Source organism: Canis lupus, chromosome X (genome assembly GCF_011100685.1).
Source record: "Canis lupus familiaris isolate Mischka breed German Shepherd chromosome X, alternate assembly UU_Cfam_GSD_1.0, whole genome shotgun sequence".
Taxonomy (NCBI): domain Eukaryota; kingdom Metazoa; phylum Chordata; class Mammalia; order Carnivora; family Canidae; genus Canis; species Canis lupus.
In genome coordinates, this window is record NC_049260.1 from 92,973,227 (window position 1) to 92,990,754 (window position 17,528).

The 17,528-nt window shown below is 43.6% G+C and overlaps 2 protein-coding genes across 5 annotated transcripts in view; one reads left to right on the forward strand and one right to left on the reverse strand.

The window, feature by feature from the left end:
- The first annotated feature begins 823 nt into the window (after nucleotides 1-823).
- On the forward strand, nucleotides 824-8,721 carry ZBTB33 (zinc finger and BTB domain containing 33). 3 transcript variants are annotated; one of them, XM_038588205.1, is made up of 3 exons: nucleotides 824-1,081; nucleotides 2,779-2,842; nucleotides 3,744-8,721. In XM_038588205.1, the coding sequence occupies exon 3, from the start codon at nucleotides 3,746-3,748 to the stop codon at nucleotides 5,762-5,764; it is 2,019 nt and encodes a 672-aa protein (XP_038444133.1). In that variant the 5' UTR covers nucleotides 824-1,081; nucleotides 2,779-2,842; nucleotides 3,744-3,745; the 3' UTR covers nucleotides 5,765-8,721. The 3 variants fall into 3 exon arrangements, with proteins under 3 accessions (XP_038444133.1, XP_038444132.1, XP_038444134.1); XM_038588206.1 differs by lacking the exon at nucleotides 824-1,081 and adding an exon at nucleotides 1,235-1,315; XM_038588204.1 differs by lacking the exon at nucleotides 2,779-2,842 and having other exon boundaries at nucleotides 825-1,081.
- Nucleotides 8,722-9,603: 882 nt separating this feature from the next.
- Nucleotides 9,604-17,528, reverse strand: part of TMEM255A (transmembrane protein 255A) — a 52,086-nt gene continuing 44,161 nt past the window's right edge. For both annotated transcript variants that reach the window (XM_038588207.1, XM_038588208.1), the window contains one exon: nucleotides 9,604-12,007. In XM_038588207.1, coding sequence (XP_038444135.1) covers nucleotides 11,849-12,007 — 159 coding nt within the window. In that variant the 3' untranslated portion in view covers nucleotides 9,604-11,848. The remainder of the gene's footprint in view (nucleotides 12,008-17,528) is intronic.

Here is a 17,528-nt window from a genome sequence, read left to right on the forward strand (position 1 = left end):
ATTCATTAAACAATTATTGAACACCGACTATGTGTCAGATGCTAAAACCCCCTGGGGAGGAAATGTTACGTAAAAAGTAAAAATAATAAATCAACAGTGCAAGTGTTCATTTATTCCTGTTTCAGGATACAGCTCAAATGGGGACATTTAGTTTGCGCTTTCCTTCTCTGTGTTCTACGCCTTGCACAAAAACACTTTGGTCGACATTTGTGTACCCATCTAATGAGCTCTTTGGGAAGGGAGAGACCCTGGTTTACTCTTTTTTGTGTTCCACGGCACCTAGCCGGAGATTTGGTATAGCTCAGACACGTGGTCAGTAAACGCTGGTCGAAGCGAAGGAATGAAGATAGTACCGCATCGCCTAGTATTCAATTAAGAAAACTGTCTAGTGTCCTAGATTTATTTCTTAAAAATAGTTTCTGTAATGTCGTTTAACTTGTCATCGTCTAACTTGAATCATCCAGAGTCGATCAGTTCGACCCGATTATATTTATTCCGGTTATATTTCAAGGTGGCTCATCGTCTAAGATCCGGGCTAATCGGGCAGTTTCAAACTTGCAAAAGTAGTGAAACTCATATGGTCTCGAAAAGTTTTTCCGCCCTAGCAGCTTGCGCCCAATTTCGGTGAAGGCGACTCGCTTCCCTCCCGTCCCCGCCGCCTGCGACGGACCGCATCACCCCATCTTTCCCTTCCCTTTTTCCCACCCTTTCGCCCTCCGGAAAGGGCCGAAAGGCTCCCAGAGCTTCCCAGTCTCTCTCCGCCCCCTGCGGAAGGAGCCGAAGGCAGAGCAGGGCGCCGAAACGGGGGCGGCTAGGAGCTCGGGCCCTTCCGGAAAGACCCGAACTGCGCTCGGAGGAGGAGGGCGCCTTCGACTTCAGCGCTGCGTCCCCGTGCTGTGCCCTCTGTCGGCGGCGCGGGGCAGCTGTAGCAGCGGTGGCGGCAGCCGCGTCGACGTCGACCAAGACTGGAGCGACGTTTAAAGAAGGAGCCGAATCGCCGCGGAGTCTGGCTTCTGGTTGTTGGAGGGCTCCCACCCGTCCGCGCGGCCCGACGAGGAGAAGCGGCGGCGCCGGGAAGCAGGTGAGGACCCGGCCCTGCGCCGGGAGGGGCGAGGGAGCGCGCCCGCTGCCTCCGTCGCTGGGCCGCGCCTGCGTTTGCATTCTCCTCACTTGAACCAGGAAGCGGCGGAGTCGGAGGCTCCGCTCCTCCGGCCCTTCCTTTGTGTGGGCCCGGGAGCGAAGGAGGGGACGAGCCCGGAGGGCCGCGCCGCGGTCCCCTCCGCCGTCAGGGGCCGAGGGGCAGCCGGTGCCCCGGGTAGGCCCGGCGCGTGGGGAGCCCACCGCGGGGACCCACTTGGCTTTTTCCTAGCCCTCCGCCTGCCTTTTTGTGCCTCCTTTTCTCCTCGTAGCCCCTACTTTGATTTAGAGCTTTTCTGCCCGGCCCATCCTCCCCTCCCGTCCCCTTCCCAGGGCACAACAATGCCGCCTGCTTGGCCTCATCCCCTCCCAGCACCCCACCCTCCCGTTCGCCACCTTCTACTTTCCCCGGCTTGCCCGAGGACCCCCGCCCTCGCCGTGTCGTTCGTACCTCCATCTGGATTTGCAGGAAGCTGCCTTTTCGCGTGAATTGGGGTGAAAAAAAAAAAGCCCTCGGCTGCAGCCGGCTGGGTGCAAATGGGGAAGAGGGGGTGGAGTAAGGAAGATGGGGTTCAGCTGCCGCAGGGAGCCGCGTGTCGGTTCGCTTCGGTCGCGGATGGCGTTTCTCTCTTTTCCACCTTCACCTGCCCTCAGTCAAGGGTTTGTCTCACAGGGATGCGGAATGGCTTTTCCGTAGGCAGGGCGCAGGTCTCGGGGGTGGGTGCAGAGCGCTTCGTGGCGTTCCTGGGCCCACCCTGACGGGGAGACGCGGGAGGAATCTCAACAAAATGAAACCAATTCCCAGTGTCACCTGGACGCGTCCGTTTTATTGCATTACCCCGTTCCGAGAGTCCATTTGCAAACGACAAAAATTGCATTAAAAAAAAAAAAAACCTATCTACCTACTTAAAAGCGACTTCTGTCGAAATCCCCGTATTTCGGAAGCCCTGGTTGCTGGCTCGCCGTCCAAAGGTCACCCTTTCTGATGAATGCCTTGGTGGTAACCTGGAATTCCTTGGTACTGTTAAACGAGCAACGCCTTCTAACGGATGTTTCAAATCGTCATTTCTAGACTTTTTGCCTACTTTTTTGTTTTTAAGCTGCAGTTTTGAAAATTTCGAAGATGCTTGAGACGCCCCACCTTCCACGTGTATATAACTTAAGCACTGTGACGACAGTGCCACTATTTTGGTAACTTTAAAGGGAAAGAATGTTGGCAATTAAAGTGTTTCTCTACTTAAAGTACTTATCAGCTAGTTGTTCATATATATGTAAAAAAATATAAAAATTAGATATATAAAAATTAAGTATATATTTAATATATGTATATATTTTCAACAACTCAGCGGCCTTGTTACTGGGAATATATTCTGTGACTTCCAAAAATAGAATGTTCTGGGGGTGGTACACTGCATTGCTCTTTACTGACATCCCCATCCCTTTTTCTAGAGTAATTGTCTGTTCTCTTCCAATAAGTTTATGTTTTCATTTTCACTAACACATCTGGTATAAAAAAGTTCTGCTACCAGTGCACATAATTCTTTACTTAATTCTTTACCAACAAATTGAAATGTTTCGTGTTTTCGTGCAAATAAGCATTAAGAAATGGTGACCTTTCCTTTGTCTTATTTTTTTTCACAGTACCATCTGTTGACTTCGCTTGGCACTCTAACATTTCACCTCTGGAGATTGTAAGAGTAGAGAGGTGAGGGGAAGGGGCAAGGAGATGATGAAAGGGGAGAGGGTAAAAAAGGTGTTTCAGAGTTTATCTAGATGAGGCACCCCAATTTAAATAAGAAAGAAAACTGACAGTCTAAAGGTAATAATTGGCAGCGTTTATAAACACTAATTCAGTCATTGGCTGCAGGGAGTAGCTTTTGAATGTATTTTTAAAGATGTTCTTTTTTTTAAGATTTATTTATTTATGATAGACATAGAGAATGAGAGAGGCAGAGACACAGGAGAAGGGAGAAGCAGGCTTCACGCCGGGAGCCAGATGCGGGACTCGATCCCGGGACTCCAGGATCGCGCCCTGGGCCAAAGGCAGGCGCCAAACTGCTGAGCCACCCAGGGATCCCCTGAATGTATTTTTAAAGACCAGATAAAATTTAGGAAGAGTATAGGATAGATATTGCACACAGCAAGCTTTTCTGAACTGAAATCATTCATTTACAGGTGAAATAACTTCTGTGTGTTCATGATGAAGAGTTTTCTTAAAGTTTTAAGACCGTTAAAACTGAACTCTCAAGTCTTCTTGAGGACAGAACCCAAAAGTGGAACTAAGAAAATTAATTCTAATCTTAAAAAAACTGCTCAGTGGTGACGCATGTATCTGAGATTCAGAGGAAGAGATTACCGTTCAAATCTGTAGATCAATTAAAAACTCGCTTGTCTCTTCTCAGGGGGAAGTCATGAGATTTGATGCATGGTCCAAAAACCAGCCTGTATGAACAATTGACATACAAGCCAAAAAAGTTATGCCAAACTTCAGTTAAAACTTGAATACACTATTTAATGTTGCCGCAGCTTACATTCTGAATGATAGAGTACTTCTTGGTTTTCTTTTTTCTAATCTTCTACTCCTTCCTCCTCCCTTTCTCTTACAGGCATGGAGAGTAGAAAACTGATTTCTGCTACAGACATTCAGTACTCTGGCAGTCTACTGAACTCCTTGAATGAGCAACGTGGCCATGGACTCTTCTGTGATGTTACCGTTATCGTGGAAGACCGAAAATTCCGGGCCCACAGGAATATTCTTTCAGCTTCTAGTACTTACTTCCATCAGCTCTTCTCAGTTGCCGGGCAAGTTGTTGAACTGAGCTTTATAAGAGCAGAGATCTTTGCTGAAATTCTCAATTATATCTATAGTTCTAAAATTGTTCGTGTTAGATCAGATTTACTTGATGAGTTGATTAAATCGGGGCAGCTGTTAGGGGTTAAATTTATAGCAGAGCTTGGTGTCCCATTGTCACAGGTTAAAAGCATCTCAGGTACATCTCAGGACGGTAATGCAGAAACCTTACCTCCTGGTTCTAGTGACAAGAACCTTGAAATACAAAAATCAAAAGATGAAGCCCAAGATAACGGGGCCACTATAATGCCTATTATAACAGAGTCTTTTTCCTTATCTGCTGAAGATTACGAGACAAAAAAGATTATTGTTACCGATTCAGATGATGATGACGATGACGTCATTTTCTGCTCTGAAATTCTGCCTGCAAAGGATACTTTGCCGAGTACCAATGCAGTGGCTCAGGTCCAGCCTAGCCCGGGTTCCGTTGCCATTTCAGATGTTGCACCTTGTACTAGTAATAACTCTCCCCCTTTGCCAAATCTCACACCTACTCAGAAACTTCCTACTTCTGTGAATCAGGCAACTCTGAGCCAGACGCAAGGAAGTGAAAAATTGCTGGTATCTTCAGCCCCGACACATCTGACTCCCAACATTATTTTGCTAAATCAGACACCACTTACTACACCACCAAATGTTACTTCCTCACTTCCAAATCATATGTCTCCTTCAATCAATTTGCTTGTGCAGAATCAGCAGACACCAAACAGTGCTGTTTTAACGGGAAACAAGGCCAATGAAGAGGAGGAGGAGGAAATTATAGATGATGATGATGACACTATTAGCTCCAGTCCAGATTCGGCGGTCAGTAATACATCTTTGGTCCCCCAGGCCGATATCCCCCAAAATGCCACTTTTGATGGATCGTTGGTACAGAAGATGCAGATTCCTACACTTCTGCAAGAACCACTTTCCAATTCTCTAAAAATTTCAGATATAATTACTAGAAACACTAATGATGCAGGCTTAGGATCAAAACATCTAATGGAGGGTCAGAAGATCATTACTTTAGATACAGCTACTGAGATTGAAGGCTTGTCGACGGGTTGCAAGGTTTATGCAAATATCGGTGAAGATACTTATGACATAGTGATCCCTGTCAAGGATGACCCTGACGAAGGGGAGGCCAGACTTGAGAATGAGATACCAAAAACATCTAGTGGTGAGCCTGCAAACAAGCGTATGAAAGTAAAACATGACGATCACTATGAGTTAATAGTAGATGGGAGGGTCTATTATATCTGTATTGTGTGCAAAAGGTCATATGTCTGTCTGACAAGCTTGCGGAGACATTTTAACATACATTCTTGGGAGAAGAAGTATCCTTGCCGTTACTGTGAGAAGGTATTTCCTCTTGCAGAATATCGCACAAAACATGAAATTCATCACACAGGGGAGCGAAGGTACCAGTGTTTGGCCTGTGGCAAATCTTTCATCAACTATCAGTTTATGTCTTCACACATAAAATCAGTTCATAGTCAAGATCCTTCTGGAGACTCAAAGCTTTACCGTTTACATCCATGCAGGTCTTTACAGATTAGACAATATGCATATCTTTCTGATAGGTCAGGCGCTATGCCTGTAATGAAGGATGATGCTATTGGGTATAAGGTTGATGCTGGAAAAGAACCTGCAGTAGGGACCACATCTACTCCTCAGAACAAGCCAATGACCTGGGAAGATATTTTTATTCAGCAGGAAAATGATTCAATTTTTAAACAGAATGTAACAGATGGCAGTACTGAGTTTGAATTTATAATACCAGAATCTTATTGAACTTTGAAATCTCAGAAAGTTTGGTTTGCGTTCAGGGGCAGGGGTTTCAAAAGACCTGTAAAACAAGGTGAAAATGAGTTCCTTTGATCTGCTGTGTCATCTGAAGGCAGTCTAGTTGGATTATTTGTTGATAATTTTTAGAAGAAAATTATTCTGAAAGTTTTGAGTAGAGATTGAAAAGTCCCCCTCCCCCCACGAGTATCTGTTTATATAGTTAGCTTTCAGCTCGTTTTAAAGAGGCAAAGAGAAAAGAAGCTTGGAGAGATAGTTTCCTGAATAGAATTTGAAGCAGTCTGAATGTTCTTTGAAAATAACTGGAGTTATTAGCATACCCTAGTTTATAACTTTCCCCTTCCATGTTAGCACTTTACTGCTAAATTCTCAATTATCTTAATATTGAGACTATAAATGTGTGTTGTGTTTTGGATGTGGCATAAAAAGTAAACAAGAACTTCTAAAGTTGTTCTGGAAAATTTCAGAATAAGTCTCTGCTTGATTGTGTATTCTGCTAGTCCAAATGGATAGCAACCTCCTGCCTCCCTCCTGCCATGAAAATGGCCGTGCAGACAAGTGTCTCATCTGAAGAAAGAGTTTTGGCTAATTAGAGTTAAGTTTTGCTTTTATTGCCATCGTCTGGAAAAGACATTGGTGGCTGGACTACTGTATATATACCTTTGCAGTGTGGTCTCTGTGGGCAAACATGTTAATAGAAAACAAATCTCTGTATTGCAGACAGGAGGAGAGGAAAAGTTCTGTTGTGTTTGTTTTGAATTCTGTGTTCTTACGATAGAGAGTGGAAGTGAATGGAGAGTTCCTTTTTTGTTTGTATGGTTAAAAATATTCCCTTGAGAAATTTCAAAGTTTGAATCTGAAAGCCACCAAATAAATCTTTCATTATGTATAAATCTTTATAAATGATAGATTCCATAAATGAGACTCCTACATATTTTAGGTGGGAGGCTACTGGTATATATTTTTAAATGTTCATATTACTTAGAATTTCTAATAGGAAAAGTTTTCATTTGAAATAGTTGAATCCGTGATCTAGTATTTTCCTTTCACAAGACGTTTTATGTTTTTACCCCTTCTAAAGTAAGTTCCATTCCATCTGCAAAGTGCTGCAATATTATAGCAATCAGAAACTATATATGGAAATATTATATAGGCTTGTCGATTCCTGTTTATCTTGAGAACAATAAGTGTACCTTTCTTCCTTTTAAAAGGACACCTATTTAAACACTTCGAAAATAAAGTCAAAACTCCTTCAAGTGCTAATACTAAAAGGAAGCAGGTTGGAACAAATATATAGCCTAGCCTTTATAACAGGATTAATGTGTTGAACTTCTGTAAATTACTTTTTGCAAAGGAAAAAAAATTAATAGATACTGAAAAAGATTGTTGTGCATAGTTGCTAGTCCTTTGTAACCTTGCTTAAATATTTCTTAATTCAACATGTTTTCTTTCTCTGTGTATTTTTAAGAATAGTCTATTTCTTGACTTTGAACTTAAAGCTTTAATCACATTTTCTCATGTATACATCATTCTTCTGACGGTAAGCTAGATTTGAAGATAACGGTTTCAGTGTTTCAGTTGGTAGGTGAGGTTATCAGGCCTCAGTATTTGCAATAATATGAGAAGGAGGAAAAATATCCCAATCTTCGGCTTACCGAGGGCTAGAATGATGTGCATCTGTCTGTTTTCTGTTCTGTGAGTCTGGACATTCAAACCATTTTGTGAACTAATCCTTGGAAAAGTTTAAGTTACCTTATAACTTAAGACTCTGATCTCTGGAATCACAATATCGGTTTCCTTTCTGGGTAGATAGTAACAACATTACTCTTTGACTATAAGGTGCACTCAAATATTTTCAGTGGAAATTTATTCGAGTTTCATTAATGCTGTCTCACCAGTTAGACATAAGGACTTCTGCAAGTGTGGGTGATACTGATGGCCAGCAGAGCTTCCAGACCTTTCAAACTTAATTGCTAGGGAAATTAGTTGATCATAATAAAACCTGAGAGTTTCTACCAGGCTATTTTGACAAACCAGGAATTGAGTCTGTAATAGAAAACTCTCCATTCTGAATAATATGGATGTAATTATTTGCTGCTGCTGTGCAAATTCTGAGTATAAAACTTAAACTCTGTGCCCAATGAAGATATCTTCTAGAGTTTTTTGGGAGAAGGAAAACTGGAATATTAACTTGTATTTTTGCCAGAAGACTCTTCCTTGCATGTATGTCAGGGTCTTCAGTTTTTTCAGAAGTTTCTATATCCAAAGTTCAGAATTCTTGTGAACTACTCCTTTGGGGCTGAAACCATTCACTCCCACTGTTTATTGGGTTGGAAATCTGTAGCAAGATTCTGTTTAAAACTTACCGTGGTGTTTTCCTATTTCATACTTAGCTTTCTAGCTATTAAATTCCTTCTTTTTTTCTTTCAAGTTGGCTGCAAATTTGCTCCTGTGCTAAATTACCTGTAAACCTTCTGGATTGGAACTGTTTGAAATAGCAATTTGTTGAAAGAGATGACAGAAAGTGAAAATGCTAAACTAGGCAAAGATCTTAAAATGCCATAGCAATCTTGCAAAATTTACTTTAAAATATATCTTAAATGATCATTATCTCGGTAGTACTGATCCCCCACATGCAACTACTATGAGGAATCCGTGTTGTCTCTTTTCCATTGTACCAAAAAGATAAATGGTTAAAAATGGTCAAGGTATTTTGTATTGTCAAGGCATGCGTATTCTGAAGGATCCAATGTGAATTCAATAGCACTGGCTTCCTCGCCTCTGTCAATCATACGAAACCTTGTTCATTTCCACCCAATACTGTAATGTTCATACTTGTACAATCTTTCCTGTCATATGACTTTAAGTTCTACTTTTCATTAACCATTTACCTGGTATTAGTTCGTAGAGCTTCTTATGGCAAAAATAAAATGTTATAATTCTGATTTTCGAGTGTATTTTTTATAAGATTATCTTTCAGAAATTATACCTGGAGCACCTGGCTGGCTCAGTTGGTAGAGCATGCCGGTGAGTTTAGGCCCCACATTGGCCATAGAGCTTACTTTAAAAAAAAAAAAAAAAGAAATTACACAGACTTCACTATTGTGTTGTTTTTCAGTTTTTGTGGTAGGAGACTGGGGCTATTTCTGATGACAAGAAAATGAAATTTCCTACTAGTTTTGTAGGAGTGCTAATGATACTCCATCTTTGGCTCTCCATCTTGTTCATGTCTGTGCAATGACCTCCCTTGGGGCTACATGTTCCAGGCTGCTTGGAGGTTAACATATACCCTGACCGGACACAAGGAGGCTTGTTTTGATCTTTCCTAAAGTTGTTTAAACAACTATACTAGAGTTAACAATTTCTTCCCCTCCCCTCTGGTATACAGATGGCAACACTTTAGATAACTACACTTTGACTTCACCACAATGCTCTATAAAATCTGTGGATTAAGGTCCAGACTTTTTTTTTTTTAAGGTCCGGACTTTGTGGAGAATAGCGGTGTAGTGCCTGGATTGTGGTCTGCTCCATTCCCCCGTCACCACCCCCCCCCCCAACAATAAGTTATCCTGAGTAAAACTGTAAGCCACGTGGAGTGGCATGGAATGGCTTGCTTCGCTTGCTTCCTTGTTGGGTCTCAAAATGCCTTCCTACTTTGGAGGATACTTTACTGTCCCTCTTCTATCTTCTGACAGGTTTTATATGTTGGTTAATTGCATCCCCATTGTACCTTGAGCTCATAGTCAAAAGTGGGTGGGCTTTTCTGTCCGTTACTTCAGGATGTCTGTAATACTTCTGTAGGTTCCATGAAGATGCACATACATGGATAAGGAGGACGATAGTTTTATTAATTTGAAACATCACAAAAGCAGTCTGGGTTTCCAACATGGCAGTGATACAGATTTTAAGCAACATCCAGTTTATACAGGTTCTGGATTAATATTTTAATGTTTCATGCCCAGTTCAATACTGTAAAGCAGAATTAGGAATAAAGCAGTAAATATTACAAAATGCAGTCAAGGTACATATTGGAAATACAAATTCCTTCATTACAGCAAATGTTTTGCAAAAGAGTAAAGCAGCAAATATTAATTTTTCTAAGGTAACATGCACTTTATATAATTCAATGTAATAAAAAAAGAAGCTGCTCAAACTAAGTGTTACAAAATCTATTCTGTTTCAAGTTATTTTGTAAAGTAAGAAAAATACATAGAAATGAGTCAGAGTCTTAACATTTTAAGAAATGTGATAAATGTAGGATATACTGTGTAATGGTGCCTTTTAAAAAATTAAATACTCCTATATGTTCACTAAAGCAAAAGGTACAGTGTAAATGGCAAAAAAAATTTCATCGAGTATTACAAGTTGGTATTTGTATAGTAAGTCAATTGGTTATTAGTCCCTTTTTGAAATCCAATAGAATGTAATATGCTCAGAACTGTAGAAAATAAGAGTTAATTTTATATGACACAAAGAGATTGTAGTTTGTCCGATTTGAACTCTGGATGAGGCATCATTCATGATGCTGGAAGTTAAACTGAATGCTTTGCAGACATTTACTGTGAACAATGAGTGCACTTGTTGTGCCTTGATAATTCTTGATGGCTGGGTGTCTACAAGGTAGATGGGAGCACCAGCATTTGCCTGCTACCTCTACTCCATCAAGTCGGGAGGTAGCGAAATTGGCCGGAAAAATTTCCAGTATGTGTTCTGTGTGTTTGCAGAACTGTCAAATTAGGTACCCTCCTGTAGCCCCTGTATTTTTTACATTATACTAGTGTAGGATTATCAGTCTTCCTTTAAATCAATCATTTCTCAGGTTAACATAAGATCGCAGTGAAAGTGTTCATTCTGAAGTGAAGGCATGGGTGCCAAAGTGTTAAATTCGTCAGGTGGATGGTTTAAAGCTATGCATAAATAAAAGAACCGAACAAACACCTATCACAATGTGCCAGATGGATTTTTAAATCTACGGTAACACTTAAGATTTGTCAAGTTAGCTACTTTTGAGGTTTTGCAGACTTAAAGCGGCATTGCAACACTTTGATAATCTTGAACACTGTCATGATTGGTCTCAACAAAAAAAAGGACCAATAAGAGCAGTGGTGTTAAAATACAGATGATTCTTTTGGGGTGGGGTGCGGGATACGTGCGGTTTGCTGGGATTGAAGCACAATATTTGAAGATTAAATAGTCACAAAGATTAGTAACAATTCGTATCACCACCCAGGAACCTAATCTAGCATTTTTGATTCCGAATTTTAACTGTAAGATTTCTATCTCCCATAGCAAATGTCTTTTGTAATACTGCACCACCACTGTCTCCTAAGTTACGGATGTGTAACAGATCAACTCAAAAAACCTCACACGTTGCTCTTTGTATTTCAGTGCATCCTAAACAATCGATCCTGTTCCCCACGACTCGAGGGAATATTGCACTTTTCCCTTTGGGAGGTACTGATAACGAAAGCTGAGCCGAATGATCACAACAGCCATTTTTACAATACAGAGAAGAAAGGAGTACAAGATACAGGCAGCGTTTTTCGACATCCAGACACAAGCAAACAAAATCTTAGCCAGAACTCTCTGTATTGGAACCACTGGGTAGCTCCATCTGGGAAATTTTCCTTAGGGACTGACTTTAGTGGTAGGGAAAGATAGGGCCTATATATAAGCCAGGTGCTTCACCCAAGGTGCTAGGGTGGCAATCTGCCAAGGGTCTGAGGACAAAGTGAAAGAGGTGGCAACCACGCTGCCGCTGAATACAGAGGTGGTGCCATAGGGAAACAATGCAGGTCCAAACGGGGACAAGCTTCTTGTGGGAATGGGGGAATGGCTCCCCAGTCTTGCTTAGAGAGTGCCTGCTGCCCTTGGAAGTGCTGGGTTCAGCCTCGCCACCCCTGCTCTGCACCGATAAGTAATAAGCTTCATCCCTATCTTTCCCTAGCTTGGCAGGCCTTCGTAAAACTTTATGCATTAAGAATCACACTTTAAATTTTGTACCCTACACACTTCCACTAAAGCAGAAATACAAAAGCCACAGTAATCTCAACAGCCAGCAGGTATTCCTCTTTAGGGGCTGTAAGGTGGTGGTTTTTCAAAAGGCGGGTAGTAGGGCGGAGAGTAGCGGGGTGGTGCGCTCGAGGACCACATGTAGCTGGGCGAAGGCGAGGCCGACTGGGGCTCATCAGAAAGTCCAGAGGGAGGGGAGGATGGGAAGACACCGGAATGCTGTGTAATAAAAACAAAATGTCAGTTTAGGCGGGCCGGGTTGCAATTCCTCCACGGCCCATCGTTATTTAAAAATGAACATGGACCAAGTTTGCTCCTGTTTGGAACAATAGAATGCTCCTAAACTTCACGAAGTTCATGAGGAGCATGAGCCGGTTGGTCCCACTATCTCCCAGCCACTCCAACTGCACAGCTCCCATGCAGATAGCATGGAATCCTCCTCCCCGTTCCCTCGAGCCCTGCATCCAGTTCTCGATTCTTGTTGCTCCTACTTCTGCGTTGTGTCTTCAATCCACAACTCCCTTTTCCACGTTTACAGCCCAAGCTTCCAATACCTCTCCCTCGAGCTATGTCAACAGCATCCCAGCTAGTCTTTGGAAGGGTTCTTTGGACTTTAAGAGCATCTGAGGTTAAGCCAGTAACATCTGGGAAAGGCTTTGCTACCAGAATATGTCATCTCATCTCACAGACCAAAACACAAGACAAAAACTAAGGTCAGAGAGGTGAAGTGGGCTTTCTTGGACCTAGGCTCTTCCAAGCCCGACAATTTCTATTTCACCATAACTGTAGCCCACAACCCCCGTAGCCCACCACTCCCCAGATGGGAGGGCAGAGAGGCACACCGGCTTGGAGGGGACAATACCAATGTTAAGGACAAGGAATAATTTGTCAGGTTGCAGAGACACTGAGGATTCAATTTTACTCTGAATTGTCTAACTTTGGTGATCTTTGAAAAGAGAGGAGATAGATTTTAAAAAAACAAACAATGAATTGACATATCACGAGTCATTTGCTACTTCTCTTTCTCTGGCTCATGTATACCCTTGACCCTAAGGATTTTCCTGCTCAAGGAGAGTTGACTTGTTTTTGCTTTGTTCATTGCCATAGCCCCCAGAGCTCAGAACAGTGCTTGACACGTATTAGGTGCTCAATTAATGTTGAATGAGTGACCCTAACCTCAGGAGAATGTAAGATGGACTTGGCATGTTTTTTATTTTTTATTTTTATTTTTTTAAGATTTTATTTATTTATTCATGAGAGACACTGAGAGACAGAGGCAGAGACACAGGCAGAGGGAGAAGCAGGCTCCATGCAGGGAGCCTGATGTGGGACTCGATCCCAAGACTCCAGGACCATGCCCTGGGTCAAAGGCAGGCACTAAACTGCTGAGCCACCCAGGGATCCCCGCCATGTTTTTTAAAAGTAAAATCTATTTTCTTGAAAAAAAATTTTTTTAAGATTTCATTTATTTATTCATGAGAGACAGAGAAGGGCAGAGGCAAAAGCAGGCTCCCTGGACCCTCCTCTGCAGGGAGCCCGAAGTGGGACTTGATCCCAGGGATGGCAGGAGGCCAGAGGCCAGTTTTAGGCTCTCAGGAAGGGTGAACACAATAAAGCCAATAAACAGGGCTGGAGAACTGCACATTTCTGGTGTGTCTTAGCTTTAGGAGGAACCAATATATTAAAAGAAAAAGAAGGACCCTAGGTGACTCAGTCAGTTAAGTGTTGACTCTTGGTTTTGACTCAGGTCATGATCTTGGGGTCCTGGAATCGAGAGCCCACTGTAGGGCTCTGCACTCAGTGGGGAGTCTGCTTCTCCCTCTCCCTCTGCCCCTCCCCCTGCCCATGCTCTTAAATAAATAAATAAATAATCTTTAAAATATGGCTTTTAGAAAGAAAAACAACAACACCACACCAATATTTCTCAAGAGATCAAGTGCTGTTTGGGGGAGGTCATGCCTTTACTTTGTTCAGCTGGCCAGAGTCTGAGTAGAACATGTCATTTTTCTAGGCCTGGGGCAATCGAGAGTCAGGCTTGACATGAGCTTTCTGGAGCCTGAGACCATTTGGCTGAGTGTCCTTATCCCCAGTCCTCACCCCTGCACTCGTTAGAAAGGGCCGTCCAGATTTCTAGGTCTTGCCCGAGACACTGAAATATCTGTCCACATAATGTTGGGACCTACGAGGGATGTCACTGCCATCATTCCCTCCACCCCTCCTTCCATTATTTCGCCCCAAGTGCAGGAATGACAGGGTCACAGAACCTGCAGAGCCTTGAAAGACAAAACAGCTTGAGTCAGTGGACTGGAGACAAAGCCTGGTTCCCTCCTAAAATCTCAATTTCCCAGCCCCCTCTGGGAAAATACGCTTCCTTAAGACTTGCTAGTCACTATACAAACGTCCCCAGTGGGGTCAAGAGTCTCTGTGCCCTGGGGACGTGGGAGTCTGCCCATCTCAGTGCCACTACAGGATAGTGAGGATCAGGAGGCTGCTGTGAGGTGCTCCTAGCCACGGACGGGAGGTGCTCCTATTCACAGACAGGAGGCGCAAGTTTCCAGCAGCACAGCAAGAGGCAGTTCTGTCCCGGAGGTGCTGAAAGGCTTCTGTGGGCAGCACTGCTGTGGGTGGCAGTTGTACACTTTGATAGTAAAAGGGGGTGGCACAACGGCCTTTGGTTCTCACTTCTTGCTTTCAAGTTTGGGAAGTATTCAAGCGGAGGGTGGGGGTGGGATGATTCTCACTTCCCTTTGAGGATACTGGAGTCTTAAGGATAAAACTGAAGGGCTCCTGGCAGAGCTAGGGAGCGAACTGGTTGCAGTCCACACACCCTTGGGGCCAGTGGGGGGGGGGTGAGGGGGTGGGGGTGGGTACAAGACCCACAGTACCAGCACGTAGTTTCCTAGCAACAGGCAGGCACCTTGGGAAGGATTTGGCTTTGTTGCAGCTGGGGAGCTGGCCTGGTGCGTTTTGGTTCCTAAGAGTCGACTTTCCTAATGGGACAGGCAGCTCAGAAGAACAGAGCTTTGAATCCTTGCACACCACAAAGCATGAAAAGCATCTAAATAGCCTACTGCTGGGCCTCCTGTCAGCTGGAGCTTCCTGAGTTGCTTCTTCCAGGCTGAGGCGAGAAGGGGGACAAGTGCAGGAGGCCGATGATACTATCAGAGGAGGACCACCCTCTCAGGACACACACAGCTCTCATCTGTCGCCCTCACCTGCCCCCTCTCTGCTAGATTGCTGACCCACACGCCTTTGGGATCAACCAGGTGATAGAAGTTACAGCAAAAGATGCTGTGTCCCCAGGGTAAGATCCAGGCTTTCTTGGTTCTTTGCGTTCCCCCTCTGTTTCTTTGCTTTTGAAAGCAAAGCAAGGGGTGATGGAGAGAAGAGTGGATCAAAGGAAGGCAGAGGAAGAAAATGAGAGATCAGAAATGAGAGAGAAGAAAGGACAAGAAAGAGAAAAGAAGGGACAAACTTGGTAGGTGAGGGAAAATGCAGAGAAACAGCTGAGGTGGAGCAGCCACAGCCTTCTGAGGTTCTCAGCGACCCATGCCATACACCGCCCCCCACCCAGAACTAAAGCAACTCTTTCATTAAATGGGCCCACTTTTGGGACCCCTGGCTGGCTCAGTGGTTGAGCATCTGCCTTCGGCTCCGGTCGTGATCTTGGGGTCCTGGGATCCAGTCCCGTATCAGGCTCCCCACAGGGAGCCTGCTTCTCCCTCTACCTATGTCTCTGCGTCTCTCATGAATAAATAAGGGAAATCTTTTTTAAAGAAATAAATAAATGGGCCCACTTTCTAGTGGGTCATTTTTGGTGGCTAAAGTGAAACCTCATCTACCCTCATGTGCATTAGTAAACAGCATAAACAGAGGCATTTGCATTTTGCATAGGCTGAGACTGGTGTTTTAAGCTAAACGTGGCAATTCACCAGGTGGACAGGAAAGGTTTACTTAAAACTACCCTGGGTTGAATTTCCCAGCGGAAGTAGAAACTGATGCTTTTCACTGTACGGAATTTGGACTACTTGGCTAAAACTGAAGTACAGGTGGGAGGGAAGTGAACGTGGAGGCAACAGAAGTGAGTGGGGAGGCTAGCGAGCAGCAAAGATCCTCTCAATTTCTATCCTTCCTGCCTGGGGGGATGGGGAGCTTGTGAAGCAAAGATGCCCTGGAATCCAATGTTTGCATGATTCTTGTTTCTCTAAGCTCAGCACTCACAACATCCTCGCTCATGGACTTCGCTCATGTCTGACCACAAGGAATGTTTCCCAATCTTCCTAACTGGACAGCTACCCAGTAAGGGCACGACTTGGAGGGGTTAAAACAAAACCCTATCCATTTCTTTCCTCTCCCTTCTATCAACCTCAGGGTAAAAAGGAGCAGTAGTCTTCAAGTGCAAAGTCACATATATAGTCCTATTTGGAAATGATTCGAATGGGGAAGTCATTCAGAAGAAAGTCTAGAAAGGTCATTTGTAATGTGGGTCCTGTTCCAATCTGAGAAGATCATAAGGAAGCTCTGGCTTTTTTGGTGACGGGGGGTGAGTCTGTAGTCCTGGAGGTTTTATCCTCAGAGTTGGTGTGTGTTTTGCTGATTGCCTTCTATTTATCTGGGAACACAAGCAGGTGTTCCCTCATCCTCTTGGCTTTCCTGGGTAAAGATTGGTATTTCCTCCTATGAAACTATAAGGGAATGAAAGTGTGTGAACAAAAGAAAGTGCAATTCTAACACACCATTTAAGTTCTGGGAGGAAACAAATAATTTAAGACTGCATCACTTAGGGCGCCTGGGTGGGTTAGTCGGTTGAGCATCCAATTCTTGGTTTTGGCTCAGGTCCTGATCTCGGGATCGTAGGATCGAGCCCCAGATTGGGCTCTGCTTTCAGTGTGAAGTCTGCTGGAGATGATCTCCCTCTCTCCGCCCCCCCGTTCCTCCCCCTGCTCGTGTGCTGCTCTCTTTCTCTAAAATAAATAAATAAAAACTTAGAAAAACTTGAAAAACCCACATTACTCAAAATCCACACCACACAACTCTAAAGTCTCCAAAAAGGAAACACAAAGACAGTTCAAACCTAGAGAAAGAACTGGGAGAGGGATGAGAAATGTCCCAGCAGCCCCTGGAGTGGGGAGTAATTTAATAATTAATTGGAGAGAGTTTACTCCCTAGAGAGCCCTTCTGAGTCATGGTTAGGAAGTCAATAATTTAAATCAGTAAAAAATATAAATATCCTGAACTTAACTGGGGAAAAGATCTATGCTGTGCTCAGATTTATAGCTTCTCCAAAAAATTCTTCAAGCCAATTCTAGAGTCAGACAGACTCCAATGACAAGAGACTGGCAATGACAAGATATTTCCCTCAAAGGATTAAATTGGATGATATATGTGAAGCACTCAGCACCATGCTTGGTGCATAGCAAGGGCTCAATGAATAGGAGCTGTTACTAACAAGTAAAGGCTTCCACAAACCCCTGACGTCCGTGCTATAAACCCACAGTGTAGGTTTCGGTTAGGCAGCTAGATTTGGATGCCTTCCTTGGGACAGGGACTCTGTTTCTGGGTTTCCACAGCACTCAACATCTGTTGATGTTTTTGTCTCCACGGCTGTCCTCTGACCACCCCCTACCCAAGTCCCTAGACTGATCTCTCAATGCAATCAATCTTTACACCCACAGCTCCTAGCACAGTGCCTGGCACATGGGAACACAGATGAAACAGTGACTGAACCGAAGCCAAGAGC

What these genes read in the sequence shown, in the direction of transcription:
- ZBTB33 (XM_038588205.1), top strand. Translation starts at nt 3,746, where the DNA reads ATGGAGAGTAGAAAACTGATTTCTGCTACAGACATTCAGTACTCTGGC.